Genomic DNA, 22,267 nt, shown 5'->3' on the forward strand with positions numbered 1-22,267 from the left:
GGACTTTGAAAACGAAGATATAAAACATAAGGTACGATGATGAATGAAAAATATGAGGTATTGGAACCCTCCTCATATATATATATATATATATATAGAGAGAGAGAGAGAGAGAGAGAGAGAGAGAGAGAGACTAATATTACAACAAGAATGAGACACTTTTCGTGAGGATAAAAAAGTGACTTTTTGCGACGGACTACTCTCATTGTTCAACTTTTTATTTTTGCGACGGATGACCGTCATAAATGCAATTTTTCCCTTGCAAAAAATGTCTACTTTGTTGTAGTGTATGTTTTTGGTAGCACTTCGGCCGAAATGCTACTGGTCCAAATTTTAAATTTTAAAATTCAAATAGCCGATCCAAACTGTTCATCTTGTTCTCCATATTAATATGTGCTTGCAGACCAAATTTTACATTTTTTTGAATATTTTTTTACTATTTATCAAGCTACTTTGAAAATCGCTGATCCAACGGTGGCTTCTGATTTTACTGTTTTATTTTATTTAAAAAATTAGTTACAAAATAACTAATTACAAAATAATTTAATATATTTAGTTGAAGCAGCGCACATGAAGATGCATCCTTTGTAACGTTCGAAATATGAAGTGAGATTCCAATGCTCGTGCTCCAGCATACAGTATAACTGTTATGAATTAAAATTTACCAGTTTTGTATCTCAACCACGCAGGATTTATTGAAATTGTATAAAAATATTGCTCTAATGATTAATACTACCAATTTATTCTGCACGTCATGATACAATTTCTACCGACGGCAAGTTTTTTGAAAAAAAACTAAAAACTCATCAGAGTATTGATCACCCATTTGTATGAACATTTACAAATTCAAAACTGGAAACACTATCATTTTTTTTTCCAAAGAAGAAATTGCTCTTTCTATTTTTTTCTCTATGAAGTAGAGCCCTCTTGTTTTTTTCAATTACTGGTCATCACCCAATAGTTCTACATGTGCAGTCAAAACAAAACATTCATATAGATTGAAATGTTTGGTCACCGAAAACTCCATCTCGTAATTCTCCCCTTCTATAATAACAGGAGTGCAATATTTAGGACCAAGAACCATTAGTTCCCTATAACTTTTATGTTCATTATTGTATCCTCTACACCAATACCTGGCAACAACTTTTAGACGCTTGGGCAGCAGCTGGGAAATAGTCCAGATTACTGGAAAAAGCCCTTTATTATGTACAAATTGCGAGCTTATAAAGCCATCTCGCAAGAAGATGGACCAGAATTGACCATTCAAATTATCTCTTAGAAGCTCGCCTATAATTTTTGCACCCCAGATTGATCCATTCATCTTCTTTGCTATTTCCCCTCCCATTTTTGCTAACTCAGGATGGTCCTCTGGGTCAGCACTGCCAAAAGCATGCTCCTTGAAAAACAACATATACTCCTCCTCGGAAAAGCCATCAAGTATGATCGGCTGCACTTTCCCTGGTTTTACAATCTCCTTAATCTTATTATAGAAAATTAAATCGCTAATAAAAATGATCTTGCTTCCTTGTTTTCCACATCTTACGCTACCCAACACAGCATTCCAAACCGTAGAATTCATAACCCTAGAATTTACAAGCCAAACATCGTTTATCACAAGCAGAATTCTCTCTAAGCTGAGGTTCTGCTTAAGCATAGCTAGCAGGGTATTCTCATCATTATTGGTTATTGGAGTACTCTTACATTGCTTTAGAATATATTCAAATATCTTAGGAGGACAACCATTATTAGGATAACTAATAATTGATAAAGGAATGTAAATTTTCAAGGAAAAATGTTTTTGCACCTTTGGATCATAGAAACAGTGAAGGGCAAGAGTGGTCTTTCCTACTCCATGTGGACCAACTATTGAAAGAATATCCACATTATTTTCACCAGCCATGCTAGGTTCAAACAAGAATTTCATAACTTGCTCTCTTTTCTTACCACCATCTATTAACCTGGTGTGATCCATGTAGAGGTACCTTTTCATAGGCCTTTCAGGATGGGTATTGACCATTTTTATGAAATAGTGTATATCAATGCTTTTCAACTTTTTCAGTACATTATAGAGTTCTTTGTGCTCGTCATTACCAAAAAGCAAGGTTTTGATCATCCCTGTTATGATCGTCCGCCGGCGTTTGGTTGCACGACTGGTGGGGTCAATAAGGAAATTGCTCGTACATCGAGTTCTAGCTAACATTGGATGTTGTGAACTCTGGTTTTTGAAGGTACGATAATAGTACTCCCCAAGATATGCTGCATCTATTATTTGTGACAACCACTCGAGCAACATTTGGTTGGTAATCCGTCGCGCTTTTGCTGCATCGATGGCAGATTTGATTTTGCTCACTTCATGTTGCAGGCTAAACAGGGTCAGATCGAGTTCCTCTTGCATCTCAAATCTGCCCGTGATTGAGGAGATAGCACGGCTTACTATGTCTCCAGCTGCTCCTTCCACGGCTCCAAAATAAAACTTGCTTAATGTGCCCGCCATACGGTAGTTTACCTCCTTTAATTTGTAACTGCTGCAAGGACATTATGATTACTTCTCTTAGTGTAATATAGATTATAAATTTGAACAACCAGTCAATGTTAAAGTGCCTATCTAGTATCTACATTATGAAGTCACTTTGAAAATCGCTAATCCAACAGTAGCTTAACCAAATAGTAAAATCAGAAGTCACCGTTGGATCAGTGATTTTCAAAGTGGCTTAATAAATGGTAAAAATATTCCAAAAAACATCAAATTTGGTCTCCTAGCACATTTTGATATGGAGATCACATCTAATGGTTTGGATCGATCATTTAAACTTTAAAAATCGAAAAACGACTTGGTTACACGGGAGGCTAGGAACATCGATTGTATATTAGCCTATCTCTCTCTCTCTCTCTCTCTCTTTATATATATATATATATAGAGTATGGCTGTTGGGGTTTCGGGGTAACCAAAACCCGTTTAGGCTTAAGCTGCGGAATGACCGTAGAAAAAATTTTCTATGGCCAACTTAAGCCAAGGATTAAACGGGGTATGTCAGGAAACTTTCCAAGGCGGTCCACCTTCAGTATTCCTTTGGCATCAAAACCCAATTTAATCCTTTTACAGATCTACTCCATGATTGATTTCTAAAACTTTAATCTACTTACCAATTAAATAGATTAATATAACATATTTATACCTTGTTTCCAAATCACAGTTGGAATGCAGACCGAGCGAGTAGAGCTACATCACGGGAATGATTCTCCTCGGAGCACCAAACGTATGGTGCCTCTATAGGTTATCCACCAGGACTAACCAGAGAGCGGTTTATTTCTTTTGCCAGAAATACCGTAAACCGCGGAATTATGCAAAAACACTATTCACGGAGAAAAGACGAAAACCCGTAAACACGAATTTTCAGCTACTTAGTTTCACAAATAAGCAAAACTGACATACCGCGAAATTCGGGAAAACACTATTCACCGATCCCGTAAATATACTTCACAACAACCCGTAAGATTATACGTCAACTACGTATAACTTTCTTTTCTCAACCGAAATACTATTTGGGAGAGAAACCGAGAAAGAGAGAAAATACCGATTCGTTTCGACACGAAACGATACGAGTGAATTAGTGGTTTTTCTCTCTACATGCACCCCTCTATTTATAGGCTTTTGAGGAGGTTCGCAAAAGACCGAAATACCCCTCAACATATGCCTATTTACAAGATATGTCATTTAATGGATAAGTATGATGACATGTCATGTGGATAAGATCGATGACGTGTCATGTGGATAAGATCGATGACGTGTCATGTGGATAAGATCGATGACGTGTCATGTGGATAAGGATGACATGTGAAAAGACCAAAATGCCCTCGGCCCGAATACAAATAATATTCGTATAATTATTCTGAACAATTATATTTCTTGCGGTTGTTGTTTCGGTAATTTATACAACGTGTCCTGCACATTTATAAATTAACCGGTTAACTTTTATACAAGGTGTCACACACGTTTATAAATTAACCAATGTTTTTGCTTGTTATTTTTACATAACATTTATAATTTAATTATAACACGTATAATTAATTATAACCATCTTACTATTGATCATAACCAATTTATAATCAATCACAATAAGATTCTCCGATTAACTCCTATATGGTGTGACCCAATAGGATCTGTGTTATGTTGGTAAATAGAGTTAAAATTGTTTTAACTTCTATAATCATGAGCAGTATCTGGCAGTATACATCATGACCATCCAATTACACAGATGATGCTGTACAGTACAATATCATGATCCAGTAAACAATTTACTTGTGTCAGTTCTTCTATCTCATAGCTATCAGATTAGTTTCAAGCTATGTTACTCCGATACTTCAGTTTAGGCGTCGTACCCGTATCGGATACGTATCGGATACCGATACGCGTCCGATACGGCCACGATACGTATCCGATACGCCAGCTGGCGTATCGGCTGACGTGGCGTATCCTTACTCAGTCGATACGGTCTCCGATACTCCGTTGACACGTCTGGATACGGCTGAATACGGCCATCAGTGCCCGTGAACTGCGCAAACACCAGCGCATACACCCGTGAACCGCGCCCCCGCAGCCGTGAGCCGCGACTTCGACCCTGTGCACCGCGCAAACACCGCCCAGGGAAATTGAGTTTTTTCTCTGCGGGTAGCGGGATTCGATCTTGGGAAGGCTCATCCTGCGCAAAACACTTTACCACTCCACCAAAGTTTGTTTCGTGATATATCTGAGTAACTATAATACTTAACGTATTCTTATAAATTATAGCTTCATTTAGCAAATTAGATTTTTGTAATATATTCACTTATTAATTAGACTTTTGTGGTTCTTTAAATAATTAGATCAAATGTAATATATAAATTAATAATAAATAATATATATATAATAGACGTATCGTATCCTAGATATTTGAAAATTACCGTATCGCCGTATCCGTATCGTATCTGATACGATACCCATATCCGTATCCATGCAACATAGGTTTCAAGGTAGGTGTGTGTCATCCTTGTAAACTTAATCTTTTCTTGATCTTGAGCAGATTATCAAATATGATTACTCTTGTAATCATACCGCGCGCTGATAATCTTACTCTATCAAGGGGCCCAGTGATGCTATAGCTCGTATAGAGATACGAGGGACAATAGTACTTTTGGTAAACCATCACTACCTCAGCTAAACCATGTATACCGAAGAGCTACCGTTATAAACTGCATTTTACCGACAGCGTTTGATAACAATCACACATATACATTTCTTAGTAGGAAAGATGAATACCTCATACTTTAGAACTTAACACTGAATGAAAGCATTAATGACACGAACACAATTCCGTATAATGTTTCATTCGGGGTCTGTCAGATATCATGTTCCTGGAACATATATCTATGTGATTAAAATGACAACTCCTTGTCTATGGTCTGTAAAACTTGACCATCATTTAATCCACATACTAACCTTATCGTGGTAATTAGTGTTCCTGCTAATTACCCTGGTCAGTGACTTTTTAGAGTATATATCATCTATATTATGAAGTTTCACAATTCCAGTCATGAACTCGAAATGATTCATAAATACAATAATACTCAAGGCAACAAAATGATATTAATCATCCAATTCATGAACAAAGCTTTATATAATCAAAATTATCGTATTATTGACTTCTAGATTATTACAAACTAACATGGCTAAATTGCTATAAGTAGCACTTCGACCTAAGTGCTTACGGGGTCATATCTTCATATTTGATGTTCAAATAACAAATCCAAACCTTTAGATGTCCAATCTATATTAAAATGCGCTTGGAGACCAAATTTTACATTTTCTGGAATTTTTGTACTATTTATTAAGATGGTTTGAAATCACTGTTTTTTAATGGCACATAATTTTAATAAAAACAGCGATTTTCAAACCATCTTAATAAATAGTAAAAAATTTCAAAAAATGTAAAATTTGGTCTCCGCACATTTTAATATAGATTGAACATCTAACGGTTTGGATTTGTTATTTGAACATCAAATACTAAGATATGACCCCGTAAGCACTTAGGTCGAAGTGCTACCGATAGCAATTTAGCCACACTCTATATATATATATAGAGAGAGAGAGTACGGCTAGCACGCTTCCTCTAGTATATTAACAATATGCTTCCGGTCTCTAAAATCTATTGAATCGGCTTCAATGACAAATCTAAACTGTTCAAACCAATGTCCTTAACGAGATCTTCGTTTTCATATAAAAAAAATTTAAGTTTCGAATTTATTTACTATCAAGTTAAGCGGTCAAAAGATGAATGGTTTTATGCGCATTTTAATGCACTATTTTTGTCATTTTTTTTGACAACTTGACTTGATAGTAAATAAATTTGAAAGCCTTCTTCAGTTCTTAGAAAGCCATCTCGCAAGAAGATGGACCAGAATGGAGCATTCAAATTTTCTCTAAGAAGCTCGCCTAAGATTTTTGCTCCCCACATTGATCCATTCATCAGTTTTGTCATCTCCACTCCCATTTTTGCTAACTCAGGTTGGCCATTAACCATGAGTAAGAACGCACATATATAATACATTTCAACTTTTTCAATACATCATGAAGTTCCCTGTGCTCGTCATTACCGAAAAGCAATTAAGGCTTTGATTGTCCGCTGGCGTTTGGCTGCATGACTAGTGGGGTAGATAAGCAAATTGCTCATACCTTCGATACTAGTTACCGTTGGAGGAAGTGAACTCTTGTTTCTAAAGGTGCGATGATAGTATTTCCCAAGGTATGCTGCATTTATTATTTGTTCCAACCACTCGAGCAATTTTTTTGTTGGTAATCCGTCGTCCTCTTGCTGCTTCGATGGCAGATTGGATTTTGATAACCTCATGTTGCAGGCTATACAGGGGTCACATCGAGTCCCTCCTGCATCTCTTTTTCACCCGTGATTGAGGAGACAGCTCCACTTACTATCGTTCCAGCTACTGTTTCCACAGCTCCCGAATAAAACATGCTTGTTGTGCCCCCCATATTGCTGTTCACCCTCCTTTTGTTACTACTTCAATGAAATTATGATTACTAATCTTAATTAGTGTGGTAAATTATAACCTTGAACAATCAGTCAAATTAAAGTGCCTTTCTACATTAAAATGCAAGGGTGCAAAAGTGTTTTCTGAACAATATGGATAATTTGTAGATTGCCAAATGGTACTCAGTATTACCAACCTTTAATTTACACGTTTTTCTCATCAACTTGTTGAATTTAGCACAACCAACCAATTGAGTAAATTTAGTTGACCAAACTACCTTTATTGAAAATATATATATATATATATATATTTTTTTTTTTTGTAATTTTGGTTCACACACTACAAGACTGTTCCAAGTAGATACTTTTTTTGTGTGTACAGGTTGGGGGTCAAGAGTATGGTTGTAAAACTGGGAATCGGAATTTTGACTGTAGAATAGGAATAAGATGAATCAGATCGGTAACTCGGATTTTTTCGACAGAAACTTGTTTTGACTTAAAATAATAGAAAAAAATTAATAAATAAAATATTTTTGATTCCTAAAATAAATAAATATAAAAAGAAAAATAAAGGATGAAAAAGAATAAAAAAAAGGAGACAGAAAACATTGGAAAACAATTCAAAAGCAAGTGCAAAAATGTTAAAAAAATGCAAAAATGGATGGGTCCAATAAGAACGAAATGGAGAGGATAAAGAAAAGTGGAGGCAATCTTTTATATGTCAGAGCATCTACATCACTGAAACTCTTAGAGTTTCTAAATAACTGTTAACTAATTTTTAGAAACTTTATCTCTGAAAGTTTATAAACCCTCACATCTCTGAAACTCAAAATTAGAGTTTCTTAATTGCCACATCAGCAAATAAATTACAAGAGAAAAGAATTTCAGCAAATTATTTGGCCACGTCAGAGTTTATAAACGGTTTCTTATTAAGAAACTTTGGAGCAAAGTTGCTAAATAAGAAACTCATCTGCATCCCTGAAACTGGTTTAGAAACTGCCACATCAAATTAGAAACTCAAAGAGTTTCAGGGATGTAGATGCTCTCATTAAACCTTACATGTCGCCCATCTCCCTATCAAAATTTTCTAGTTGCTCCTAGTTCATTATGGATCAATGTTTTTTAGATTTCTATATTTAATAGACTTGGTACACCAAGTTTATTTAAAATCTCTGTTAGCCTTTCTTCCTCCACAGAACCCATGGTTCTTTCTTCCCAAATCAAAAACTTCTCTTCCGATAAACCCAATTTCACACAAAGAAAAGGCAAAATCTGCTCATCTGGAGGAGAATCGTCCTGAATCGGTCTGGAATCGGTCAAGACTCGCTTGACTCGGCCGAGTCAAGTACTGTTCATCCGATTTCTGCTGAGAAACTCGCATACACGCAAGACTCGGATAAAACTCGGCCCGGTCCTGTCCGATTCCGAGTCGACTCGGCCGAGTTGACTCGGAATCGGCCGATTTTTCGAACCATGAGTCAAGACACAATTATACTATTTCATATCTACATGGGATTCCCAGTTGAGTTTCAAACTTGTGATCTTCAACACGTAGATGAATTCTCTTTAGCTACTAGATAAAATGCTAGTTCTCAAGAAGTAGATATTATATTGTTATTGTGTTAAGTTGCTGTTATATGTCTTGTTAATTAACTTTGTAGAACTGTCCCAAATAGTTAAAATTTTTGAGTGATATTGACTAATTAATTTGCTGAGCTTTATCAGTAAGCAAAAAAAACCATGGTAATTAGTAAAGTGTGAGAAGTTTGTCTACCCCCACTAATTGACACTGCGTTTTGGTTTGGCTTAATGGAAATCAAAGGAGGCCATAAATTGGAAATTAGGGTTTGAGTTCTAAAATTACAAAACCGCAGAGGCAATATTTAGAAGAGAACTTACCTTCACTTCTGTAGTTGAAATTTCAGAACTCACCTTCACTTCTTATCGATCCGTTGCTATGGTTATATAATTAATAGAGAAAAGGGAAGGTGGGTATGAATGGAAGGAGATGATGAAAGATATGTTATAGTAAGGTAAGGAGTGAGGTAAGTGCCACGAAATGTCAAACAGTGAGGTAAGTGCCACGAAATGTCAAACAAAAATAGAATAAAGTATCCAGTTGACAAATAGGAGAGCTGATGATACCCAAGCGCCCACAGAGGGCGACATTATGTACCAATATTTATTTTTTGGGTTATTTTTGTACGAATTGAGATAACTCATTTGACCAAGAATTTAAAGTATCAGAAAAAAGATCTAGTCCCCCTACCTAAATTTCCTCAGTCTTATACTCTTATCTCTCTTCTCAGTCCAAGCAAGCATCTTTTTAAAATGTCTACCAAAATAATTCGTGGGCCTATTTTTCATGCTTTCATCTTTCTTTCAAACTTCTTATCATTCATTAACCAGCTTGTAAGAGAGAGACAGAGAGCAATGACTCGGTCAATTCGATCTGTACTGTTTAATATGATTCACACAGACCCTTGAACTATTAATTGGCTGAAACAGACCCTTGGAATGATCTGTACTGTTTAATATGATTCACACAGACCCTTGAACTATTAATTGGCTGAAACAGACCCTTGTAGTTTCCAGTTTGGTGACCCCTTCAATCTAATAAATGACAACACCGTTGAATTTCTTCTTCTTTTTTGCCCTCTCTTCTAGCCCTATATTCCGAGATTTATACCACAAAAATAGAATAACAGAGGTGCCTGCAAAAGAAATAAAAACCAACAAAAAAATACTAAATAAGTCTGGGTCAACATATGGAGATCACAACAAATGTATTGAAAGGAAATTTGGAATTTTCCAAATTATTATTTCAACAGTGATGGATTTTGCAAAATAAAGAATATCCAAAACAAGACGCCTGAGAAGCCTTTCACTGATCTGAGCTGTATGTATGTGAGCAAGCTGCAGTTCTCTCTATCGTGCTGGAGCTTTTGAGAAGAAGAGCAACTCTCTCATGTAAATTTGCATTTGCAGCGAGTGACCGTGTAAACCAAAATCCTATTAGCAAATAGAAGTATATGCTGACTATTTTCCAAAAAATATAAATTTGTATTAAATTTGAACTTGTAACTAGTCCCAACATAGAAACATTGAAAAGATTCAAATAAGCAAAAAAAATCTCAAAAATGCTGCTGCCTGCCGGCGTCAAAGGGACCAAAATCTGGTTCATTTGATTTTTAACAAATATGCAATTTGGACCCTGAAAAGTTTCTAATGGTTATCATGTCAATCCTCTTCTTCTTCTTATTAAATTGAACCCATGTTGGCCCAAAGCAGCCCATAATAAACATGGATCAAGCACGTGGGAAAATAGATCCACAAGATTCATATCTGATCTGTTTATTGTCATTTATATTTTCTTAATAAATAATACTTAATTTCGTACATTATATGTTCTCCTCAGAAACAAGAAACCCATACCTGATTTTTCGATTAATTGAATAACTTGACAGCCATTAATCACCAACTGCTGACTTTTTAAATGTTTTCATAGCAAACAGCTTTCCTCTGAATTGGTCATAGCTGAATTGCAGCCCAGTGGTTCATTGACCCATTTTTCTCTTTGTATCCACTCTCTAGATTCTCTACAAGGCGCCAACAGAACGAATTTTGGAACAAATATCACGAATAAGCTGAAAGGATGCTTCTAGCATTCAGTACTACCATGATAGAATTCTAAAAAACATTAATTAGTTTTTCCTGACTCTGTTATAATGTATGACGGAAGCTGACTGTAACACAACTCTCTGGGATCGTCTAATCCTATGTTATCATGGTATATATTACAACATAAGAAGAATTGAGTTACAAAATAATTATCTGAAAATGCACAACAAGATATATTTTTTTATCAGATTTGATCACAAATATCAGAATTGAGTTACAAAATAATTATCTGAATTTACAACAGAACAATGTTGGGAGTGCGTATCAATGTATCATGCATACTGACGAAACTGTGCAACACACATTTCTGATGAAATTGCGGGCCAGGGCCAGGGCTCGAGGTTTGCATACAAAAACATGGATTGCCACATTTAAAATATAAATTCCCAATGGGATATTGCATTTTTGTTGACATTTGGTGACATTGACCTCGCTCTCTTCCTTGCTATAACAAATCTTCCATCAGCATCTCCTCCCATTTTCCTCCGTCCTTCCCTTTTTCCATTTATTAAGTAAGCCACACCAATGAGAAAGGGGAGGTAGCAAGTCGGTTGAAAGTACCCTAGTACAAGTCGGTTGAAAGTACGGCCTTGATCAAACATAGTGTTCGGATAGGGTTGGAGAGATCATGCTTACCATATACATAGGAGAGACTGTATTCCAGCAGTTTTTCGGATTTTCCGTTACATTTCATCAATATTGCCGAAAATCTTAAGCTCTGTAGACTGTAGTCTGTTCAAGTTTCTGTTTTTACGTACTGTGCGATAAATTGTGTTTTGTGTAGCAAGTACAAATTAATGCTATGGGGACCACTGTCGACTGCAATACATATATTTCCGTGTCATTTAATTGATTCAGTTTGAAATTCTTATAAACATTGTCAATTTCATGCATATTTTCTTTTAGAGAAAATGTTCCTATCCACTTACTTTTGTTCACGATTTGTTCACAGCGTCTTATCTAATACCTTCTAACTTATTTTAACGGACTTCAATCCCACCCTCATAAAAAAACAGATCTCTTCAAATATTTTTCTTCTCTCCGTTTTTCCCCAAAATCGAATTGATGCCGATGTATGCTTGACTGTTCGCAAATCAAACTTATGCCAATATTTTTCTCTCTGTTTCTATCCTGATGCTAATGGATGCTTGATTGTTCGCAAATTGCAACCTGACGTTGGAAACGACGCTGAAGGTAATTTGAACTTTATAATAACAAATATTGCCAAGTTGTATTGCCATATCGATTACATTTAGAAATTCCTGTATAAATACCAAGTGCAACAGGCAACTATTTTGTGCCAACAGATGATTGTGGATACTCAAACTAGTCGGATCCAGACATAAACATGTGGAAGTGATAATAATTTTAATTTTCAAAATTTCATATCACTCTTCCCAACGGATACTGCATCGCTCTGTGTCTCCATGCCTGAGACCTCTGTTGTATCCTTTGGCAGTGGCGACACACCAGTCCATCATTCGCTGGCGCCGAGGAAGATCCAGACTCAACCTGCCGACGACCTTCCCTCCGTCGGTCTCCCCTCGACGGCCTCCTCTCCGACGGGTCTCTAAACCTTGCTAGTTTCACCTCCACCTCTCACTTGATCTATCTAACACGATTGAGATTGAACTGGCAGTGATCGAATCTTACTATTTTACAGTATTTACCATGTTAATTTTACAGTATTCATCTTGTGATTTTACAGTATTCATTTTGTGAAAATCTTGAGGGAAAAAACGATAAAGAGGCGATATGAAGTATGAATCTTGTTATTTTACATTATTTACCCTGTTAATTTGACAGTATTCATCTTGTGAAAATTTGGAGGAAAGAGATGATAGAGAAGCGATATAGAGTATTAATCTTGTGATTTTACATTATTCACTTTGTTAAATTTACATTATCCATCTTGTAATTTTATAGTATTCGTCTTGTGAAAATCTAAAAAAAGAAAGAAAAAGATGATAGAGAGGCGATATGGAGTATTGATTTTGTCATTTTACAGTATTCACCGGTTAATTTTATAATATTCACCTTGTAATTTTACAGTATTCATCTTATGAATAGTTACTAATGTTTAACAATGTAGTTGTGAATATTTGATGTATTAATGATTTATAGTTTGCATCTATTAGTTTTACTATTTATATATTTTAAATTTATAGTATTTAATTTTGCAGTGTCTTTATCTCAGTTTTATAGTGTTTTAAGTTTTAGATTTACAGTTTTATAGTTTGCATCTGTTAGTTTTATAAATTACATTTGGAAATTTTACAGTATTGAAGTTCTATAGTTTGCATCTGTATGTTTTACAGTATGTGTAGTGTTAATTTATAGGATATAGATGCATATATAAATATTAATAATTGAAGAAAAAAATTAATTTTAAATTTGAAAAATAAAATTTCATTCAAAAAAATTAATTTTATATAATTTCCGAGATTATTCTGAAAAAACTACAAGTTTGAGAAGTGATTCAATTCTAAAATGTTCTAGAAGGTTTTAAAACTGTTATTAACTGAATTTAGGGTTTAGGGTTTAGGATTTTAAACAAACCGTAGACAACTAATTGTGAACAATTAGACGCCTTCCTTTCTTTTAATCGCTTCAAGGTTGATTGTAGAATACCGTGTCAAAAGAACCATGACCTGTCTTTTGAAGGTCCCCCCGACCAATGTTGCTGATGGGTTATCGGATCTCACAAATTAACTCAATTTTTTAGTTTTTAATTTTTATTCAGCCCGAGATGCTCTAACACAAAATTTAAAGGATCTGGATCCTTTAAATAATGCTTGGTTCTCGCGCTATCCCGGAATAGACACCCTGGCTTGTGTTAGCACACAAGAGAACCTTTTTTTGACTGATTATATAATTTTTGGAGTTAATTACAAGAGGAGTTAATATTCACAAGTGTCCACCTTAAGTTCATAACTTTTAGACGTATCAATTAATTAGTAATTTTAGACGTATTAATTATATTTTTTTTTTTCAATGGATATATTGTACTTTTAACATTTAGTAATTAATTAACTTTAACATAAAAACTGATTTTTATTAACATATAATCATGAAAAGAACTATCATTTGACTATGTATTTAATTTTTAAAGTATTAAACATGTTATTTTTCATAATATATCATTTAATTTGTGACACTTCGGTAATTTCTTTTAGTATTTTAGGTCATTTTTAGTACATATAATTACTACTCAAAACACATCAGTAGATGACATCTACGAAATTACATAAATGATTATTATTGCACTTCCCATTAATAGATACGCATTGAAAATTATGTTAAACAAAATAAAAAATGTGAAATAAAAAGTAGCTGTGTGTTTAAAAACTGATTTTTTTTTTATACCATTTTCAAAAAAGGAAAAAAGTAAACCAACAATTAATTATTTTTCTACAGATATTTTATTTTTACAAGGATCATAGTTTTAAAGTGCGATCATATTGATTTCTACCGCAGTTTCAAACTGCCATACAAGTTTTAATGTAAATTTAATTAATCCATCTATATATATGGTCAATATATATATGTCAGATGAATTTTGTCTCAGGAAAATTCTGCCGGTATCCCAATTCAGATATAATATGATTACATTTAAATATTAGAAAGCTAAGAAGCTTTGTGTCTCAGACATTTTTATTGGGGACAAATTTAAATATTGTTTTGGCATCCTGACTGTTGGAGTGGAGATAATATATATCATGGCTTTATCAAGGAACTCGGAAAATAAATTATTTAACATGCATAGCAGTTCTTTGATCCGCAGCAGAAATTAATTGCATATGCGGTGGGATCGTAGTTTGAAACTGCATTTCAAGTAAGGGTAGGACCGCAGTTTTATTTCTGTAGACAATTAGTTAATTGGTTTATTTTTTTAAGATGGTAAAAATAAAAATTTCGTGTTTAAAAAGTAATATTTTGGTGAAATAGCTAATTTAATATTAAAAACACACCCATTAATTACTTGCTCACATAGCTAGTTTCTACATGATACGTTAACTTCTTAGAGAAACTAAAATAAAAAAAAAAAAACAAAATTACTGTTATGAGTTATTATAAATTCAAATATACAAACAGGATCTTTCTTTCTAAAGAAACAATTAATACGAGCCATCCCCCTCTTGTTTTTTCACTGGTCGTCAAGATCCACCCAGAGTAAGTCTCCAAGCAAAGTCCTGTTCTCCTGACCCACAGGTTTGCATCTTGCAATGCTAATACACCATTCATATAGATTGAAATGCTTGGTCACCAAAAAATCCACCCCGTAATTCTTTCCTTCTTTACTAAGAGGAGTACAATACTTAGGACCAAGAACCATTAGTTCTCTAAAACTTTTAACTCCATTGCATGCACGAATTACTCCTGATTCTTCTCCCCATGTTACTGTCAAACACTCCACTTGTTGGGGCTTGGGAAGCAACTGGGAAATAGTCTTTACAACTGGAAAAATGCCTTTAGTCTGCAAAAATTGTGAACTTAGAATGCCATCTCGCAAGAAGATAGACCAGAATGGAGCATTCAAATTATCTCTCAGAAGCTCACCTATGATTTTTGCTCCCCAGAGTGATCCATTCATCTTCTTTGCTATCTCCCCTCCCATTTTTGCTAACTTAGGGTGGTCCTCTGGGTCAGCACTGCCAAATGCATGCTCCCTAAAAAACAACATATACTGGTTCTCAGAAAAGCAGTCAAGCATGACCGGCTTCACTTTCCCTGGATTTACAAGCTCCTTGTACTCATTATAAACAACTAAATTGCTTGTAAAGATGATCTTGCTTCCTTTTTTTGCGCATTTTAGGCAACTCAACAGGGCTTTCCAAACTGTGGATTCCATACAGAAAACACTGCCCATCACGAGCAGAAGTCTCTCTGAGCTGAGGTTCTGCTTAAGCATTGCTACCAGGCTATTCTCATCATAATTTATTATTTGAGTACTGTTACATCGCTTCAAAATTTGTTCAAATATGTTAGGAAGACCACGATTATTAGGATAAGAGACACCTGGAGCAGAAATGTACATTTTCAAGGAAAAATGTTTTTGTACCTTTGGATCATAGAAACAGTGAAGGGCAAGAGTGCTCTTTCCTACTGATTCTGACCCAACTATTGGAAGTATATCCACATTATTTTCAGCAGACATGCTTGGTTCAAGCAAGAATTTAATAACATGCTCTCTTTCCTTATCCCGATTTATTAACCTGTTCTGGTCCATGTACAAGTAGTTTTTCATGGGCCTTTCAGGTTGGGCATTTACCATATGTATGAATGCGCATATATCTATACTTTGCAACATTTTTAGAACATCATGGAGTTCCCTTTGCTCATCATTACCAAAAAGCAAGATTTTGATCGTCCGCTGGCGTTTGGCTGCATGACTGGTGGGGTAATTATGCAAGTTGCTCGTATCTTGAGTACTAGCGATCATTGGAGGAAGTGAACTCCGGTTTTTTAAAGTACGATGATAGTACTCCCCAAGGTATGCTGCATTTATTATTTGTGCCAACCACTCGAGCAACTTTTGGTTGGTAATTCGACGCCCTCTTGCTGCTTCGATGGCAGATTGGATTTTGCTCACCTCTTGTTGCAGGCTATACAGGGTCACATCGAGTCCCTCCTGCATCTCATTCTCGTATCTGCTCGTGATTGAAGAGACTGCACCGCTTACTATGGTCCCAGCTGCTGCTTCCACCACTCCAGAATAAAACATGCTTGGTGTGCCCCCCATACTGCTGTTCACCTCCTTTTGTAAGTTTCACGGAAAATATTATTACTTCTCTAGTGTGGTAGATAATAACTTTGAACAACCAGTTCAAGTTAAATACTTAGATTGCCTTTTCTACATTACGGATAATTTGTAGAATGGCAAATAGTACTAAAAAACCACCAACCTTAAATTGATTTATTGCACAGCCAACCATTGAAATTTTTTTAGTAAACTTCATTGACAAAACTACTCTTTTATTGAATATAAAGAGTTCTTTTTCTTGTAATTTTTTTCTAACTAGTTGATACTATTAACTCCTTGTTCCCAAATAATTCACAGTTTGGGGTGGTTTTCACAAATTAATCTGTTTAGCATTATTGATAAGCAAAAACTATTGTAATTAGTAAAATTGTGATGAGAAGTTTGTCTACCCCCACCAATTGACACTACTTTTTGGTTTGGCTCAATGGAAATCAAAGGAGGTCATATGTTAGACATTGGAGTTCAGTTTTAAACTTACTAAACTGCAGAGCTAATTTAAGAAAAAGCACACGATATTATATATTACAGAGAACTCACCTCATTCACTTCTATTGTTGAAATTTCAGAAGCACAATTGAGTAATTAATATGGTGAAGAAATCAAACAGGGATTTGGCACCTTTACTGTGTCTATATATAGGCTAGGCACTTTAATTATTTAAGTTCTTATTGATGTTGCTGTGCTCATCCAATAAATAGAGAAAATAATAGGAGGGAGGAAAAGAGGATCATGAAGATGCTGATCCAAGATTTGTCAAGTGACACGAAATATCAACAAGAATACAATATCCAATTGGCAATTGGAGAGTTGCATTTCAAATCCTTTTTAGTTAACCAGTATCCATGCACCTACCTGGTAAAACAATACAGGCAGAGACAGATCATTGTATAGTCATTTTTTAGAGTAAAATGTTATGGGTATTCTAAAATTGACTCTTACACGTAGCATGAAAATTATATGATTAACATCCATTCTCGTTTGACCCCACACCTTGATAGTCTGGCTCCGCCCCTAAATATGGTTATATATATCATGATGAACTAACCAATAATGATGAGCATAACATGAATTAACGGCACAGAAACTGTGTGCTTTTATGGAATATTTTGGTGAGATAGGTAAGAATAGGTGACCAACCTCCAATAATAATTTTAAAATGTCTACTTGTTATGGCTATCACAATATTATAAATGCATATTTTTCCATTTGGTGTTGGAAGACAAATAATTAATTGTTGGATATATTGCATTGTCATTGTCTTATAATCTACAATTTTGAATCGTTTACCTCAATAATCACTTAATATATATAATAAGTGAAGAGTAAGATTTAAGTTAATTTTAACTTGAAGACCAAGTTACTGGCATCCTCACTTGCCTCCCTCCTCCCTTTTCTCTTATTCATTATAAAAACCATCAGCACGGGATGGTAAGAACTTAAGAGGGCACCTGCCAGCAGACACGATCAAGATTTCTAATCCTCTGTTTTATTTGGTCTATATTACTCAACTATTCTCTTGAAAGTTCCACTATACTCCAGGGGAGACTAGTTCTCTATAATGCTAAACGTAGTGTGTTTCTTTTTTATTGATATGCATTTTACTAAGTTTACTCATCAAATCCAATATCAACTTCGCATGTTTTGGTTTCTGCTTGGATGGACAAAAGAGATGAGCCAAATAGAGAATAAATAGGCAAAAAAAATTCAATGTTATGATAAATAGGCAAAAATATTAATTTGAATCCATTTTAATGTTATGATAAATAAGAGTTTCGTGCCTTGGATTTGTATTTCGTAAGACATTTTAGTTTGATAGGTTTAATTGGATATGTATCTACCCAACTAAGAGAAGTAACCGGCCATAATTTGATCAACTAAGAGAAGTAACCCGCCATAGTTTCGCGCCTTGGATTTTTATTGATATGCATTTTACTAAGTTTACAAAATCCCATTCCAATCAGAGCAAAAATAGGATTCAAATTAAATTGAGGAAAACTATAGTCATCCTATCTGCTTATCATAACAGGGTCAGTATGGGGTGCAGAGCAAGTGCTGCTAGTCAGTCACTAGTACATTCGACTTTTTCGAGTTTTTACGAAAGGTTGGCCTCAAGTTTCGTTTTAGAAAATAGAAACAACAGTAAAATGACAAAAGGAGATATGATTGATTATCACAAACAACAAAATGGTCAGAAAATCACAGACAATTATGCACTGCGTATATTGGTAGGAGCTTGTAGAATTTTATTATAAAAACCATAGAAAACCACAAAATTTGTCAAAAAATGCGAATTAATACGTATTCAGAAAAGAGTTAGACTTGGAGGACCAAATACTATGAATATTGGTGAAAAAGCAATAGTAAATACTATGATTTTCATAGTGACTATATACTTGATGGTTGTATAATAGTCAGATAAACTGATATTTCAGCCTCAGGAGGAATGACTGGTATGATACAGTTGTACAAGCTCATTGTGATGCAAACTTCCACTGACCAAAACGAGGAAAGCTCTTGATAGATCAGTACAGAAATTTAAGAATTTACATGAAAACAACTAACTTATAACGGAGCTTAAGGTATAGCCTGATGCAAAACTCTCCTATGTATGCAATCTGAAACAAATTACAATCTATCCAGTGCAGCAGGCTTTCTTATCACTAAAAAGTGAAACTAGAATGTCAAGCGAGAATAAAAAATACAATGTTTTATAAAAACATCACGTTTCTGGTTGACGCATCTCTCAGATAAAGTCTATCTAGAAGTTAGTGTCATATAATACCGATGTTATACTAATCAGACTCATTTTTGCAATACCTAGTGGAAATAAATGCGTTGTGGTTTTAAAAGAATCACATAACTCTTTGATTTGAAATTTACTATTTTATTTTTTATTTTTTTAGAATGTACGAATCTCTAAACAATACTTATTTTTAATGTACGAAACTCTAAACAGATGAATAGATGAATTTAGAATAAGAAAGGATTCTATGATTCTAAATAAGATATCACATCAGATTTGTATCCTACACTAGTGCATAATTCAGCAGAGTTAAACATAGCTTTGATTAGTGTATTGAAAAGACCCGCCCTGTCCAGACTCGAACCGTCGAACTGTGGATCGGACTCAGATCGTGTTGGACTTTTGGACAGTTGGATTGGACCAAACTAACTCAAGGGATGGGTCTAGCAAGAATTTGAGTCAAATTTTTCCACTAGACCTGCCCAAACATGACCTGCACTAATCCGAGATCCACCTAGACTGGACTAGACATAACCCAGACTAGACCGTGAAGAACCGAATCCAGACCAGACTAAACCCGCATAGTCGAGTTTCGGCTAGAAACAGTCCACTGTTTTAAAAAATATATATATATATATCCAGATCGGAACTGAACCCGGATCCGACCCGAACTGGACCTTAAACCAGACCAGACCGTGTGAATTTGAACCATAAATCTAGCACGGATTTGAACTAACTCCTCCAAATTAGACTCACTGAACCTGAACTCTGATAACCCGTAAATTCATTGGACTCCCAAATCATGAGAACCGTGAACCGGCCGACCCGACCCGTTTGCAATTCAATAGCTTTGATCAACTCAATCTGTCTATCTGAGTAAATTGGAAGTCGTTCTTGATTTATATTATAAAATTTGCTTGATAAACAATTCAGATTTTTAAGTTGTATTGGTTTGACTGGTTTATATTATAAATATTTTTTAGTTTGTCCTTTAGGTCATATTGGACTGTCAAGAGGGAATAAAAATGAATTTGAATTCGAATTCAATTTGAATTCGTTATAATTTTGTTTAATTAATTGATTGATTATTTTTAAATATAATTAATTATTTCTGATTAATTATTTGACATTACTCTATCCAACGAACGTATACTATTATTTACAACACTAAATCTATCTACTAGCTAAATTTTCGTTATGATCACGTGTGAATGGTGCTAGAAAACTTTCAAAAAAGAACTCTTTTGTACATATATATATGTGTGGTAGATTGACTGATATTTTTAAGAATACTCAATTAGCAAAATATTTTAATAATAATAATCAGATTTTAAATAGAATTTTAAAAGTACTTAAACAGTGGATTTTTTCTACGGTTTCGAAATTTAATTCAAAACTGTGGAAAAAATTCACAGCTTCGAATTTTTTTTTTCTTTTGCAAAACAAAATTTTTTTTTAATTTTTTGTATTGAAATGTTATAAATGTTGAATATATTTTTTTGAAAATAGATGAAATACAATATAATTTGACTTATTAGAAAGACTGTAACAAATAACCCGGATCAACATATTTCATGTCGGATTTTTCATGGCGATAAGAAAATTAATATATTTCTTTATGTGTTATTATAAAAAAATTAAAATGCTTAGTTTCTGAGTAATTGATGCCGATTCAAAAGTCACTTCTAGGTAATATAGAAAATATTGTCATCCTTCTAGTACATTTAATTTCTAAAAAGTTGCATCTATTTTGAAATATTTTTTGAATAACAATTATTAAATAACTTAAAGTTTTTGTTTTTTTTCAAAAATAGATACAACTTTTTAGAAATTAATTGTACTAGAATGATGACAATATTTTCTATATTGCCTCGAAGTGACTTTTGAACCGGGATCAATAACTCATAATACAAACATTTTTATTTTTTTCCAATAACACATAAAGAAATATATTAATTTTTCTTACAGCCACGAAAAATCTGGCCTAAAAAATGTTGATCCAGGTTATTTGTTATAGTCTTTCTAATAAATCAAATTATATTTATTTCATCTATTTTTAAAGAAATATATTCAATATTTCTAATATTCAATACAAAAAATAGAAAATTTAAAAAATTTATGTTTTGCAAAAAAAAAAAAAAAGCCAAAAGCGGTTATTTAGTAACCGGATGAATTCATTCAGGGAAATAACTGGACCCAGGCTCTCTGTCCGGTCATTTAGTCACCGGACTCAAAAATAGGTCCGATTAGTAAATAATCGGTTTTGGCTTCTTCTTTTTCAAAACATTTTTTTTAATTTTTTGTATTCAAATATTAGAAATGTTGAATATATTTCTTTGATAATAGATGGAATACAATATAATTTGATTTATTAGAAAGACTGTAACAAATAACTCGGATCAACATTTTTCAGGCCCGATTTTTCGAAGTTGTAAGAAAAATTAATTATTCTTTATGTGTTATTGAAAAAAAATGCTTGGATTCTAAGTTATTGATCCCGGTTCAAAAGTCACTTCTAGGTAATACATAAAATATTGTCATCCTTCTAGTACATTTAATTTCTAAAAAGTTATATCTATTTTTGAAAAAAAACAAAAACTTTAAGTTATTTAATGATTGTTATTTAAAAAGAATTATCAAAATAGATACAATTTTTTAGAAATTAAATGTACTAGAAGGATGACAGTATTTTCTCTATTACCTAGAAGTGACTTTTGAATCTGGATCAATAACTCAGAATCCAAACATTTTTATTTTTTTTACAATAACACATAAAGAAATACATTAATTTTTCTTACATCCGCGAAAAATCCGACCTGAAAAATGTTAATCGGAGTTATTTGTTGCAATCTTTCTAATAAATCAAATTGTATTGTATTTGATCTATTTTCAAAGAAATATATTCAACATATCTAATATTTCTATAAAAAAATAAAAAAAATTATGTTTTGCAAAAAAATCCACAGTTTGGGTACTTTTAAAATTATATCTAAAACCTGGTTATTATTAATAAAATATTTTGCTAATTGGGTATTTTTAAAAATGTCGGGTAGATTG

The 22,267-nt window shown here is 33.9% G+C and overlaps 2 protein-coding genes across 2 annotated transcripts; both read right to left on the minus strand.

Annotated features, from left to right (window-relative positions):
• Positions 1–940: 940 nt before the first annotated feature.
• LOC144573624 (disease resistance protein RGA2-like) lies at positions 941–8,996 on the minus strand. The gene is made up of 2 exons (XM_078323402.1): positions 8,922–8,996; positions 941–2,525 (listed from the first exon to the last, which is right to left on the minus strand). Exon 2 carries the CDS (start codon positions 2,492–2,494, stop codon positions 941–943), a length of 1,554 nt encoding a protein of 517 aa, XP_078179528.1. The 5' UTR covers positions 2,495–2,525; positions 8,922–8,996.
• A 5,766-nt stretch (positions 8,997–14,762) lies between these two features.
• On the minus strand, positions 14,763–16,540 carry LOC144573339 (disease resistance protein RGA2-like). Its single transcript, XM_078323091.1, has one exon. It carries the CDS (start codon positions 16,444–16,446, stop codon positions 14,851–14,853), a length of 1,596 nt encoding a protein of 531 aa, XP_078179217.1. The 5' UTR covers positions 16,447–16,540; the 3' UTR covers positions 14,763–14,850.
• Between the last annotated feature and the right edge of the window lie 5,727 nt (positions 16,541–22,267).

This window comes from Carex rostrata, chromosome 21, assembly GCF_964058835.1.
Source record: "Carex rostrata chromosome 21, lpCarRost1.2, whole genome shotgun sequence".
Lineage (NCBI taxonomy): Eukaryota > Viridiplantae > Streptophyta > Magnoliopsida > Poales > Cyperaceae > Carex > Carex rostrata.